Here is a 15,544-nt window from a genome sequence, read left to right on the forward strand (position 1 = left end):
TGCTAAGGTAAAAACAACATACACTACACAGACAAAAACCTCTCGGAAATGCCTTAAACCAAATGGTAAGTCACCACTTAAGAAACATTAACCACAGGGTAAAGTATTGTTGATAACATACATGTCACAAGCTATCGTGTCTTCTTGGGTTTTAATTATTATTGCACTTTAAAGGAGTGAAATCTAGTTTCTAATCTGTAGTAAATATCTGGAGCAGTTAATATAAAATAAAAGTGTAAGCTACTAACATTCCATAGAATGTTATACTGTAATTGTACGAAAAGTTAGGTATACTTTTATATAATAATATATCACAATTTTCAACATGCAGTGTTGTTGAATACATGAATAAGTCTGCACTCTTATATCACAATTGCAAGAACACGTCCTTCAAAAGACAAACATTAGCTAACTTCATTACAGAATCTTTTATTGTTATCCTTTTCATACATAAAATCCCAATTTGGTTAGTATTCCTGAACTTCCACCTGGATATGCACCTTATAACATTGCAGAGCAGTAATAACATTAATAAAGCTGGAATAACTGCATCTTTTAAGAAACATAGTAACCTTTTGGAAGCATTGGAACAAAGCCAATTTCAACCTTAGTATTTAAAGCGCGATATGATTAACACCTCACTCCTATATTCATACATAAACTGAAATATTAAAATGTAAAAAGTATGGTAAATATACCTGCCTAATGAAAAATAGGCCTCTGACTCTAGAAACAAAGTTTTGGTACAGATTATCAGTAAAACTTATTTGGAAAGAGCCAAATTGAATTTCAAATCTGGAAGCTGTATAAATACTCATATACAGTATATATTTATTTTGATTTATAAACATGGCAGATTAAATCTATCAGTATGATTTCTTTCTTTAGCTAGGATTTCTTGGCTCCCAAAATTATGACCCATACTCCCAATAAACAAATTAATTTCTTGGTCTGGCATAACTCCTCCTCTCCTTACATTCTTTTTTTTTCTTTTTTTTTTTTGGGGGGGGGGACAAAATTGAAAAATTACATTGGAATTATAGCCTAACAAAAGAACACAAAAATCAACACTGGGAAATGATGAAAATATAGACAAGAAAATGTTTAAGGACATGAGAATCAAGTCGGTCTCTCACACAAAGGTTATTCTTGAAAAGGGCCCAAATTCCAGAGACTGGGACCACTTACACATGAACTTAATCAAGACCTGAATGTTGACAATAAATAATAAGAAAGATAGGGATGATTCCCAAAGCAAATTATTTAACCCATAATATCTAGTCAGTTATACTACTAACAATAATATCATACACATGGTCTGGAAAGTTTGAAGAGAGTAGAGAAATCTAGTTAGCTTAATATAAGAATAGATTTTACTTCATATTGGGAAGCAATAAAACCATAAAAAAAGCACAAATGAACATTATGGCAAGCAAATACATGGGTAAAGTAGCATAAATAGCCTTTATTACATAGAAAAAGCGACTGAAAGGGCCAATTAATGCAATGACAGACAAGAGCAGGTAAGGGAAAATAAATATGACATAAGTAATATGAATTACAATTGCCAGAGCTACAGAGCACCTTTGAAATCATGAGGGCTGGGAATGGCTTTTTGGATCAGAATATTATCCTACCATGAGAAGAATCAATCAAAATCTGCGACGAATACTGGAATACTGCCATCTATTATATTTATTAGTATTTTTAGATGTATGGTTCTGTTTTTTCAAGATAACCAACCTCCAAATATGAATCTACTTTGAATGACACTCTCCCAAGCAGTCAAATGGATGACAGCCAAAGATACTGTTACAGGAAAATTTCATGGGCCTTATTACAGTATTTTTTTTTTCAAATAAAAATAAATTGAAGAAAAAAATAAGACAATCCTTTCCCAATATTTTTCCCCATCTATCAAACCTTATTTTCAGCCAGATACTTTAAAAGTACTCAACATTTGTTTTCTCTTATACTTTTCACATATGCAGAAGCTAATGTCAATATAACAAAAACACCAAAGAAAAGCTAGTACAGTAGTAATATTCTCCAGATAACACCCAATAGGTGTCATAACTTCTTCATCTTTTAATTTTAGCAAGTGAGTTCACAAAAGGATTCTCTACACATTTTCCCATACACAAAATTGCTGATGGGTGTATCATAATTACTCTGACTTCTATTTTGTTTTATTTCACACAAGAATCAATTTGACTTTACATACTCTTTGATCATGACATCAAACGGCCATTTACTTTATGCAGTCTCGACCCATAAGACTCAAAACATTAAAATCCCTCACCTTACATGGAACAAACCTGGCCATTTCTAAAATGTGGAGTTGCATATAAAATGTTTAATCCTACACATAAAAATTGAGCATCATTCAACTGATAAATTTACTCAAAAGCTTAGCCCAAAAGCAGCTGAATTCACACAATATTTTACTGGAGACTTACAATTCACAGTAAGAAAGAATATTACTGTTCTGATATTCAAATTTGACCATTGTACTTCTTTACTATTAAGGAAACACAGCACTTTTTATCAACACAGCTTAGTCTTTGCTACAAAGTCATGAACATCCCCCAATGATCAAGCAAAGCCTATATAGTTATTAATATAATAACAATACATCAGGTATTATTGTGTTGAAAGGATTCACCAGACCCCAAAAATCTTGCTTTAAATTAAAACTGTTGTTAACTTGTATTTGTTGCTGTTGATGTCATTGGTCTCACTGGTAGGGGAGTTAACTTATCATTGGTATACCTGTTGGAAATGAAAAGAAATATGTCACAATTTAAAATATTCTGTATTCCTAAATTTCAAAGCCATCATAAGTTACATATTGATAAAATTAAATCCTTAAGCCTTGCACATTTCTGGATATATATAATTTTCAGAAAAATTCTAAAGTGATCTAAACTTTAAGTCCTATCATAAAAGTAATCACCACAATGGATATTTTCTTATATAGGGTGAAAGATCTCTTTCAACTAAGGCTAAGCCAAATATCTCATTGTGTTACATTAGCAAATTTACAGTGCAGAGAGCCCTTGGCTTGTGGGGATGCCCAGCTATAAATCAAACCCTATTTTGCTTATTCCTAGGTTATACATCCTATAGATTTACTGTAAAACTATGAAAGTTTATTCAATTATCTGATTCTATAAATCACTCATAAAAGCATCAGTAAAAAAAAAAAAGAAAAAAAAATCACAGTAAATTTTCTCCATATAATTACAATAAGAGCATTCAGGTACTTGATTCTCCTGATCAATCAATCGAGATTTATAAGGAGAATTGATCCAGTTTTAATTGTAATTTTATTATTTTAAAACATATATACAGGGAAACATTATTGTGGATTTTCGTTTCCATTACCTTTTGGACATTCCCTTAAATAAAACCTTGTTCTCCTATGTAATTATGTTGCTTGACATAGCAGTCACCGTGTGAACCCTGATCTGATTTTGTTAAGCTGTAGAATTTCTTTGTGACACTTTCTGATGCCTTTTTCTATCACATCTTAGAGATGGCTATCCCCAATTCGATGGAAGAGGTATCTTTAAACAGGATAATGTACTTCTGTAGCCAATAGAAAGTGTTTCATGTACTTTGTATGCAACTGAATGAGTACGTTTTCTTGGTGAATAGTGGCATAACAGTGTTTGTTTGAGTGGGTTTCAAATGATTGCTTATTGCAATCACCTTAGGGACCTAGTTTCTGAAGTCAGTGTTTGTGGCTGACAGTCCTTTGAACTGTTTGCAAGTGATGAGTCCCTTGTACTATTTGCAGCTGTCCGAGTACTTAGTACTGTTTATTGCTGACCAAGTCCCTTGTACTGTATGCAGCTGTCCAAGTCCCTATTACTGTTCACTGCTGACCAAGTCCCTTGTAATGTTTGCACCTGTCCGAGTCCCTTGTACTGTTTGCAGCTGACCAAGTCCCTTGTACTATTTGCAGCTGATCAAGTGCCTTATAGTGTTTGCAGCTGACCTAGTCCCTTGTACTGTTTGCATCTGACCAAATCCCTTGTACTGTTTGCAGCTGACCAAGTCCCTTGTACTGTTTTCGAATGTCCGAGTCCGTAATACTGTTTACTGCTTACCAAGTCCCTTGTACTGTTTACAGCTGACCATGTCCCTTGTACTGTTTGCACCTGTCCAAGTCCCTTGTACTGTTTACAGGTGACCAAGTCCCTTGTACTGTTTGCATCTGACCAAGTCCCTTGCATTGTTTGCAGCTGACCAAGTCCCTTGTACTGTTTGCAGCTGACCAAGTCCCTTGTACTGTTTTCGAATGTCCGAGTCCGTAGTACTGTTTACTGCTTACTAAGTCTCTTGTACTGTTTGCAGCTGTCCGAGTTCCTAGTACTGTTTACTGTTGAACATGTCCCTCGTACTGTTTACAGCTGACCAAGTCCCTTGTACGTTTTACAGCTGTTCGAGTCCCTTGTACTCGGGAACACAAAATCTGACGTACTTCTGGGCAGGAAGATTAAAGATTTTGTTTGTTTGACTAGCATACATGGTTTCTATGGCAAAGAACCCAACAGAGTCCGAACGTAATTAAATAATACTCAGCTTTTCTGTCCTGGCAAAGGTTACACAATATAGGAGATTATGAAGAAATGGCCAGACATTATCAGCAATAAATGGAATGTTACCAGGTTATAGAAAGGCTGGTAGGAAAGAATAGAATTCCTTGACCCAGTGGGAAAATCCAAAGGACATCACCTAATCCAAGTCAGCAACATTGACCATCTAGGGAGAGATCATGGAATTACTTTTCACTGGTGATTAAAGGGAACCTACTCTTAAAGGGAAGATGTGCTGCATTCCAAACGAAGAGAAAAAAAATCAATGGGACTGGTCAACTTTATCCATTGTAGCATATAATAGAATCCAGGTTATTGGAGAAAACAAAGTTTCCAGAAGAATGTTAGCTTTCTAGATCCTCCAATTAAGACATTTAAAATTTTTTGGACCAAGTTATAAAGCTCTCATGAGTAGGGTTTACAGGAAGAAATACAGCTGTGAAAAAAATCTTGGACTAAAACACAACCAGGAAAATGCGAGAAAAGAGAAAATGGAAAGATAAGGGGTCATCACAACGTGAAACTTTATACTTCACTTGACTGAGGGAGCCGGGAGATTTGCGGAAATCCATATCTTGTAAAGTAAATATTATTTTGCTTGACAAATGCTTAGTTGACTCTTCCTCTGCAGTTATGCAATGCATTGTGCTTTATGATTAGAAAAAATTATCTTTTCTTAAAAGCCAAAGCAAACATAATTATGTGAAAGAGCTTAGACTTTCATCGATTACAGTACAAAGATTTAGTCAGTGCATAATACTGTAAAAATAATACATAGATACATTAATTCAAGAATTATCAAATCATTTAAAGAGCTTTTACACTCAAATTATGATGTTGCATTTGAATATAAGCTACAATATAAGTTTTAAAGTTTAAGATTAACTTTCTTTTAACAATGACCTCGACCATAAGCTCTTGAATCAATAAATTAAAACCCAAAGATCCATACCTTGTAACAAAATTGTGGACGGTAGCTGTTGAAACTTCAACTCCTTCTTCTAGAAGATATTTTGCTCCTTCTGAGAGATCAACGATTGCAACAAGAGGCACAACGTCATCTAGACAAGCAAAGTCTCGTACACTGTCTGAAACTTCATCCTATGGAAGAGTAAGTAAAATCAATTATCAAGATAACTTTGTTACGTGCAGACTTCTGTTCCAGATTTTTTATAGACAATCAATTTCCGTGTGTGCAATATTGAGATATTGTTCAAAAGCTTTGACCATCTAGACTCTAGAGTGTATATTGAAGACTTTCACAATATCTAAGGAAAAGAACAATGCTGTAACAAAGATTTTTTTTTTTCATCATCTTGGGCCAACGTTTCACGACACAACTCAGGCTTATTGAGGTCAGTTCATATCAAGGTTCATATTAATCAACAATATAAATAACAATAGCAAGCAATAATGTATATGGAAATTCTGTAAAGTATTCTAATATTCTAAAATGTTTAATATTTGATAATATTCTTCACTCCATAGTAAAAGAAAAAATTAAAAAAGTAATTCAAAAGAAACATGATTGATTAGAATAAAATAAAGTAAAATGCTTGAGCGCTGATCATATGTAATATGGTCAGTCTCTGAGGCATTGTCCTGCTTGATAGGGCAATGTCACTGTCCCTTGCCTCTGCCATTCCTGGGCGGCCTTTAAACCTTTACACCATACAGTATAAATATTTTACAACTGGTGCACTATACAATGACACAGACCTCTGTACTGATACTTCCACTTTTTAGTGGGAAGTTATTTTATTATAGGTGGTAAGCTAAACTAACCAAAAAGTAAAATAGTTACCAAATGCAGTGTGATGCATTTAAATATTCATTAATTTTCAGGTCTAAAATATAATTTCCAGTTTTGTTTTAAAATCTGAAAAAAGAACGACCCTGTAACATTACCTATTTGTATAAATTGCACAATCTGGGTTTAGTGGGAAATTTAAGTCTGACCAAAACCACTCTTCTGTAGTTTTGAGATTTTTTTTTATATTGTGATTGGAAAAATGGATTTGCTTTTAAAATCTGCTAGAATCCTGAATAGGATAGTATTTTAATCACAACCTGGGTTTAGTGGAAAATCTAAGTTCGACCAAAATCAGGCTTTTGTGGTTTTGAGATTTTTTGATATTGTGGGACTGGTAAAATGATTTTGCTTTTAAAATCAACAGGTTATTTCTTGTGATGGCGAAGACGTCCCGATATGAAATTTGGTCTTTCCTTTGCATTACAGTTACTTTAAAAAAAATCTGCAACAATCCTGAATAGGATAGTATTCTAAGGGAAGTACTTTGTCCAAAACAAGTAAAGTTTCAAAACATAAAATTGGTGGGAATTTCTTTAAAAATATTAAGCAATTTAACATATTGCTGGATGAGTTTAATTATAATATAAATATTACTAGCCCTTGATGACAGTAAGTACGCATTCCATTAAAGTTCCAGGCTAGCAAGGCAGTTTTGGAACTCTAGTGAGTAAACCATTATTTTGGATGAATTAAGAATAAACATTTCATGAATATTGGAAGGTCATATTGCAAATTACGCACACAAGAAGCTATACTTTGTGATCTCAACCAGATATTCCTATAGGCCTACATAATTCTGTACTGTAATGTCAAATACTAAAAGACTTGAACAACAATATAAGAAATTTTCTGTTATGTAAATCTAATAAAACTATTAGAGAGAATCCTCAAGTGCCATGTGTGGATGAGATCATGATGAGGGGTAGATGGAGATGGGTTGGGCATGCTCTTCGCACTCCCCAAAGCACTAGAAGAGTTGGAAGACCCAGGCCTGTATGGCGGAGAACTATGAAGCGTGAGGTAGATGATGATGATTGGATAAACACTGACTTGAAAGCTCAAGATAGAAACGACTAGTGAAATCTAGCAGAGGCCCTTTGCGTCAATAGGCGTAGGAGGAGATGATGATGATGAAAATATGATACAATATAATGTAAACTTTTACACTTCTTTAACTTGGTAGGACTTTCCCGCATTTCAATTTTCAATGCTTGAATCAGATGAAGTCATACCTCTCCAGCCACAAAGAACTGTAAGGTCAGTCCTCCTTCATGAGAATGCTCCAACAAATACTCCTCAGCTACAGGCAACAGGACATCACGGCCAAACTGTAATTCAGTATTTTCTCCATCTGTAAAAGGAAGATGTAACTTACACTTCAGTCGTCTAACATTCCATGCTAATAATGACTTGTACAGAACACTATACTAAGTCCTTGAATACTGATTGTTTTAGTGCTGTCCTAATAATGAAGTCCTATCCATATCCATATACCAAGGCACCTTCCCCAATTTTTGGGGGTAGCCGACATCAACAATGAAACAAAAACAAAAAGGGGGACCTCTACTCTCTACGTTCCTCCCAGCCTGACAAGGCTGGGAGGAAATGATAATGTCTAGCATAAAGCGTAAAGTAAACTGGGGAGACTTGAAGAGACACAAGTTAATAATAATAATAATAATAATAATAATAATAATAATAATAATAATAATAATAATAATAATAATAATAATAATAATAATAATAATGAAGTACTGTGGCAATAAAAATGACGAAGAAATGCCGTATAACAATCTGCATGAAATGAAGACTGAACTTAGATAGTCAAGAATTTTCTGTGCCTGAATATTAGTTCAGCTTTTGGAGTACTGGCATGCTCTCTTACAAGCTACAAATTCTCCCACTAGAAATACCTGGTAATCTCTGCAGTAATATTATTTGTAAATGTTTACAGAAAAAAAAAATATGAGCCAGAGCTATTTCAATTAAACTGTTTAAACAAATATACCGTTCAAATATCTTTATGCTAGTGAATATTAAATTTAACTATTAGTAAAGATGAAATTTCTAGATCCAGAACAGGTAACTTACTACATATGGATTAAAAAAAAACTCCAATTAAATAGTTTTAAGAAACAAATCTGCATTTAATCTGTTCATAGCTAAAAAAAAAATCTTAGAGCACAAATGAAATTTTATTTTACAAATAGAAAAAAAAGGGTAAATTCACTTGAGTGAAATGTGAAATAGCCACGATCCAAAATAAAGGATAAAATGATCTTAGAACAATACATTACCTGTGAATAAGACTAAGCAAGGGCTTTCTTGCAGACGGCCCATGTGTCTTTCTGCTAGAATGTCCACACTTTGCGGTCGCCAGGGAAATCTCTGTTGGCATAATTCATGGATTGATTTAGACGCTAGAACTAAGACGGACTTTTTCAGTATATAATTATGGATGGATTTAAACGCCAAAAAATAAGATGGACTTTTTTTCAATATATATATATTTTGGAAAGAATTCTTTTAAATGTGCTTTTAAATCAATTGTGTTAATGCGTAAGAAAAATACTTGTATGGTAAATACCAAATTAGACAAAATAATGAATTTCATAGCCTTAAAAAAAGCATGTTATCTTTTCTATCAGACATAAAGTCCTATATAAACAGAAAAAAAGATAACGTTAAACGCTAAAATGTGCCATAATTATCATTACGATCTAATAAAGAAGTCTATTATTAAATGAAACAAACAAAACGTGAAGCTATTGCACTGGCCATAGAGCTATTCAACATAATCACAATCCACATCTTATTCTAATATATTCATGGTCTAATATCTATGGAAAGAAACTGGAATTTCTAAAGAACTCACCTCGCCATGTGGATCTTCAGTGAGATCTGCCCTCCCCTCTGTGGTGATAACTGTATTGTCCGGTGCAAGGATGACCAGAGTAGGGATCCCTTGCACCTCCAGAGTGCTGGCCAGCTCTCTGCGAGCCGTTTCTTCTTCCCAGGCTACGCTCAGCCAAGGCATTGTGCTGTGGTAGGCGCGCCAGGAATCCTCACTCCTGTTCAATGACAAAATTTCTTTTTTTTTATAATTTTCTTTTCATTTGCATGAGGAATATTTACCTAATTCCTAACTATTTGATGGTCACTTTTGCCAATATTTCCCCCTAATGAGACTAATATCTACCTGATTCCTAACTATTTGATGGTCACTTTTGCCACTTTGGTCTAATGAGATATTGGATATTATAAAATTTTCTTCTGGAAGAACCAAAAGCTCCTTATAATTTACTTTATATTTTTTTTTTCGTATTTATTACTTATTATGATGCTATCTGTTAATAGAAAAGTGAAGTGATGCCTGTAAAGAAAATATTAGTTTCTCTCTTTTTGATTGCCTGACCATGTACAGCCTATACCATTTAGGTTGTAAATTGCCTCGCCCTGCCGTGCATGGGACATGGGTCATAGCCATTGTACTATTATTATTATTATTATTATTATTATTATTATTATTATTATTACTAGTCAAGCTACAACCCTAGTTGGAAAAACAGGATGCTATAAGCCCACGGGCTCCAACAGGGAAAAATATCTCAGTGAGGAGAGGAAATAAATAAATAAACTGTATGAGAAATAATGAACAATAGAAATAAAACAAAATTATGAACAGTAACAACATTGAAACAGACCTTTCATACATAAACTATGTATGAAAAAAACCTCATGTCAGCTTATTCAACAAAAACATTTGCTACTAGTATGAACTTTTGAAGTTCTACCGATTCAACTACCCAATTAGAAAGGTCATTCCACAACCTGGACATAGCTGGAATAAAACTTCTAAAATACTGTGTAGTATCAAGCCTCGTAATGGAGAAGGCATTACTATTAGAATTAACTGCATTTCTAGTATTACGAACAGGATGGCACTGTCCAGGAAGATCTGAATTTAAAGGATGCTAAAATTGGCAAAACCCTCTATAAAAAAAGACTGATGGACAAAAAGTGTGACTTTTTTTTTTTCTCGGTCTACAAAAACGATGTGATAAAATGAAAATAGGAATAACATTTTACTTATCTGAAATTGGAAAGAGACGAAATCGACTATTATTTTTTCACGAGCCGAGCAGACTAACCGAGAGTGTAAAACTACTGGGGACGTAAAGGATCTAAAAAAATCGAAAGCCGTCAAGTTAATCAATGGAGAAAAAAAAAAACCGGTGACAGCAACCCTTTCTCTAACATTGCAAACCCTGTCCTCATCTTCTACCCCACTTGTCTTGCTCTCATTTTCAAGGTATTTACCTCAGATTGAGTAATTTTGGTTGATTTAAGGAAATTTCAAGAGTAATGATACTTTCAAGTTATTATTTTCATCAGATAATCTTTTGATAATAGAGTAACATTGTGTATCTAAAATCCAACTTTCAGATTTTGCACAAAAATAGAGAGCTTTTGTTAATCATGATATAATTGTTTTGTGTTTTACGGGTTACTTTAGTATTTAAGGTAATTTTTTCTAAATTTGAGGTAATTTATGAGGTAATCCCTTGAATATCATATGAGCGCCCTGCCCACTTGACAACCATTGCAAGGGTACTTCTCACTGGTACAGTGCTTCAGCTAGTCAGGTTCTCTCTCTCTCTCTCTCTCTCTCTCTCTCTCTCTCTCTCTCTCTCTCTCTCTCTCTCTCTCTCTCTATGTTTCCATTTAATCCCCTAAAATGGATGTACTATAGACCTACTCTCACACCTTATACTTCAATTCAAAACGTAGGTGCTCGAGATGAAATTGCCAAATTGAAAGTAGGCCTTTTTTAGTATCTTTTCAACAGGATAGTTACAGGAAATGATAATGTCTAGCATAAAGCGTAAAGTAAACTGCGGAGATTTGAAGAGTCGCAAGTTAATAATAATAATAATAATAATAATAATAATAATAATAACTAGAAAAGCACTTTGAGTGCAGATCTCCGCCACAGCAGCTTATTTTTCGAAACTCGTTTGCCTTTCCCAGAATCAATTTAGAACGCAGGCGTATTTGAAGTCTGTGTGACAACCATGTGTGAATTTGGGATTCAGGTTAGGGTTAATTTGGTCGACGTTTTGCTCAGCCTTGACCTTGACCTTTAACCTAGGACTTTCAAAATTGAATAACTTCTACTTTCCAACATAACAATTAATACTTAAAAGTTTCACTACTCAATGAGTAAAACTAAGGTCAGCAAATTGTTCATAAACAAACGGGGGCGAAAACAAAACCTACTCCCAACTTCGTTGGCGGAGGTAATAATAATAATAAATAGAAAGGCACTCAGTAGAGCGAAGACCTCCGCCGCGGCAGCTTATTTCTCCACCTTGACCATTGACCTTAACATGTATTAATTGGCGTGGATTTTTATACATCTAAATATGAACCAAGTTTGAAGTCTCAGTGATAAAGATGTCCTAACCTATGGCTGATTACGTGAATTGAAATTTGCTTGACCGTGACCTTGACCTTCCAAACTCTAATCATTCCAGCTTTTTACATAACAGATAGCCCCTGCAAGTTTCATTACTCTACGACTAAAACTGTAGCCAGGAAGCTGTTAACAAATTATGGCTGATTACGTGAATTGGATATTTTGCTTGACCGTGACCTTGACCTTTTAAAATTTAATCATTCAAGCTTTTTACATAACAGTTAATACCTGCAAGTTTCATTACTCTACGATTAAAATTGTGGCCAGGAAGCTGTCCAAAAACAAACACACACACAAACAGGGGGTAAAATATAACCTCCTTCCAACTTCGTTGGCGGAGGTATTTACTACAGCTAACAGTGTCTCGTGCATCTCTGTGACCTAATCTCAAACAATTCTTAATGAGATTACTATTATCAATTGTTAAAGAAATGGAATAATCTCACCTTCCTTTGGAATACCTCTCTCTCCTCTCCCTTCTCTCACCTAAGTCCTAAGTCCACTGTTCATGTAATCCACCCACTAAATAATAATATTTCTTTTTTTTTTTTTTTTTTTTTTTTTTGGCGCGTTTACCTGTCCGAACTGACGAAGATGATTTGAAAACTGTCTTCCTTCTTCTTGATTTCTTCGTACGCAGCCACCAACTGTGGAGTGAAGGCTTTGCAAGGGGGACACTGAAACAAACAAAATATAAATATGAAAAATTGTATATTTTTCTGTGTGTAAAGATATGTAATTCGTTACTTACGTCATTTATTTTCTACGTTACTAATTAGTTCAGATAATGATTTAACGTTTAAATTTTAATTCGATCTAGTTATTTATTTAAAGTCTAAAGTAAAACTTCGGAGAAAAAAAAAAAACAGAAAAATCTCCACTGATAATTTTTGCAATTCTTACCAAAGCCAAAAGACAACCTGAAAATTATATCGATATTTTTTCTAAGCTCAAAGAACCGCAAATAATAAAACTATCTTTAAACATTAAGTTTAAAAACCCGAACAAAGATATAAATAATGATTCAAAGTATTTTAAAATCAATAGCTTATACTATTACGATTGATTATAAAATTAATAAAATACTAAAAAGCGAATAAAATAATCAATATACTTTGTAAAATATGCAATGAGATCGTTTAAAGGTTTAAAGGCCACTCATGAATGGCAAAGGCAAAGGACAGTGACATTGCCCTATCAAGCAGGAATGTCCTAGAGACTGACCATATATACATATGATCAGCGGCCAAGTCTCCTCTCCACCCAAGCTAGGACCAAGGAGGGTCAGGCAATGGCTGCTGATGACTCAGCAGGTACACCCATACGCTCCCCTAGTTCACAAGGATGGCAAGGTTGCAGCGACCAAAGAAACTAACACATTTGAGCTGGTCTCGAACCCCAGTCTGGCCATCACCAGTCAGGGACGTTACCACATCGGCCACCATAACCCACGACTATTTTTATCATGAAAAATAGTTTTAAAAAATTTATAATGGCTACAATGTCACAGTTAAATTACTAGGTTTTTTTTTTTTTATTGAATTCTTTATTTTTCTTTGACCGACTGTGATGCAGTGAAACAGTGCAAATCAGATGTGACATTTTCTTTACATTTATGTAAAACAGGACACATTTTCTTTCTAAATTCTGCCAAAATATCTACACCATAATTTGAAGAGATTAACTATACTTATATTCCTAATGAAATTTGTTTTAATGTTAACTATCATTAAAACCGGGATGATTATAAATTTCATCAGTAGTCAATGGATAAGTACCAAGGTACTTTGCATTTTCTTTTTTCATTTTTTGTAAGGACATTTTTGCTTTAAATTATATATATAAATCCTTTAAACAAGTGTCCTTTGGTTAATTTTGACTTAATGTTTTTGCAAGAAATGTAATGTACGATAAGTTTCTTTTACGTTTTTGTAAGAAATGTAACATAAGTTAATTTTGATTTTACACTTCTGCAAGAAATGTAACATGTATTGAATTTGAATTTACTTTACAAGAAATGAAACGTTAAGTTAAATTTGAATTCTGAATTGTGTAGACGGCTTGCAATGCAATTAAATACCACTTTCAAAATAAAATAAAAAATGATAATACTAGAAGTAACGAAAATAACACAAGACACTACTGTTCTCGAAGAACCAAATACTCACCCAATGTGCTGAGAAGTATAAAGCTTTGTATGAGTCCTTGATGGAATCGTAAGCGACGGTCTGGCCGTCTGGATCGACGAGCATGGTGGCTGACAGCACCTCCCCTAAAGGTCGGGGGCGCCACGGAAACGTCAGCGCCTCGGGGTCGCGGGTCACCATCTCCCGGCCGTTCTTGGTTATCACTCGGCCGCTTCTGGAGTTGATCAGGACCAGCGAGGGGATGCCAGTGACACGGTACTGGCGCGAGAGGCGAATCTGGAATGGAGAAGAAGAAGAGGCAGTTAGAAGTGAATGAATGAATGACCCGAGATAAAAAATGGCGTGAACTGATAGTGGGTAGGAGATGAAGAGGGTGTTAGAAATGAATAAGTGAATTAACTGATATAAAAATGGGGTGCACTCATAGAGAAATGAATGAATGAATGAATCACCGGAGATAAAAATCGGGTGCACTGATAATGGGTAGGAGAAGAAGCGGGTGTTAGAAGTGAATGAATGAATGACCGGAGATAAAAATGGGATGCACTGATAATGGGTACGAGAAGAAGCGGGTGTTAGAAATGAATGAGTGAATGACCTGAGATAAGAATGGGGTGCGGTGATAGTGGGTAGGAGAAGAAGAGGGCGTTAGAAATGAATGAGTGAATGAACTGAGATAAAAATTGGGTAGGAGAAGAAGAGGGTTTAAAAATGGGGTGCACTGATAGTGGGTTTATTGATTGATTGATTGATTTGGAGTTTTCTGACACCCTGACATCGAAGTCTATTGAGGCCGATATCATTTGTTATAAGCAAAGCATAGAAGGAAATTTAATGTAAAACCATAAAAGCAAAGATGTCCTTATCTAAGTTAAATAGCTTTCTGAAGACCTGCTCCGGAAATCAATCTTAAAATACCGCTAGCATAGTACAGCACATCCGGAAGGAAAAACAGGGAATAAGGAGTAAGGTTAATGGAATAAAGAAAGGGAGGGTACAGTGTTAGTTGAATAAATAAAGGAAGGATGGTGATTGAAGGATCAAGAAAACTGAACGAAGAAATAAAGGGGAGGGGGGTGTTGGACTATTGAAGGATATGGGATAGAAAGATAAATGGGGAATAAGGTGGAAGGTCAAAAGAACAAGAAGAAAGAGAGGATACATTGGAGGTTGAATAAATAAAGGAAGAAAGATGATGGAAGGGTCAGGAATTTAAAAAGAAAGGGGGAGAGAGAGAGAGAGAGAGAGAGAGAGAGAGAGAGAGAGAGAGAGAGAGAGAGAGAGAGAGAGAGAGAGAGAGAGCCTTATTGCCTTATTTTTTTGTTTGGGTTCCCCCAGGTCCCTCAGTGTGAGGCACCTTGTATATCCACCAGAGAGTTGCTAATGTATCTTCCGGTGTATTTTGCAGAGAGAGAGAGAGAGAGAGAGAGAGAGAGAGAGAGAGAGAGAGAGAAAATGATTTCGGACGGAAAGCAAAGTAAATAATCTGTTGATAAACAAA

At 34.8% G+C, this 15,544-nt stretch overlaps 2 protein-coding genes across 2 annotated transcripts in view; one reads left to right on the forward strand and one right to left on the reverse strand.

Annotated features, from left to right (window-relative positions):
- LOC137641654 (nucleoredoxin-like) overlaps positions 1–15,544 on the forward strand; it is a 598,725-nt gene that overhangs the window by 519,421 nt on the left and 63,760 nt on the right. The window lies entirely within an intron of this gene.
- LOC137641653 (nucleoredoxin-like) lies at positions 1,010–14,327 on the reverse strand. The gene is made up of 7 exons (XM_068374406.1): positions 14,065–14,327; positions 12,473–12,573; positions 9,293–9,488; positions 8,715–8,805; positions 7,650–7,768; positions 5,557–5,705; positions 1,010–2,772 (listed from the first exon to the last, which is right to left on the reverse strand). Exons 1-7 carry the CDS (start codon positions 14,221–14,223, stop codon positions 2,703–2,705), a joined length of 885 nt encoding a protein of 294 aa, XP_068230507.1. The 5' UTR covers positions 14,224–14,327; the 3' UTR covers positions 1,010–2,702.

The sequence above is a fragment of the Palaemon carinicauda genome, chromosome 5 (genome assembly GCF_036898095.1).
Source record: "Palaemon carinicauda isolate YSFRI2023 chromosome 5, ASM3689809v2, whole genome shotgun sequence".
Classification (NCBI taxonomy): Eukaryota; Metazoa; Arthropoda; class Malacostraca; order Decapoda; family Palaemonidae; genus Palaemon; species Palaemon carinicauda.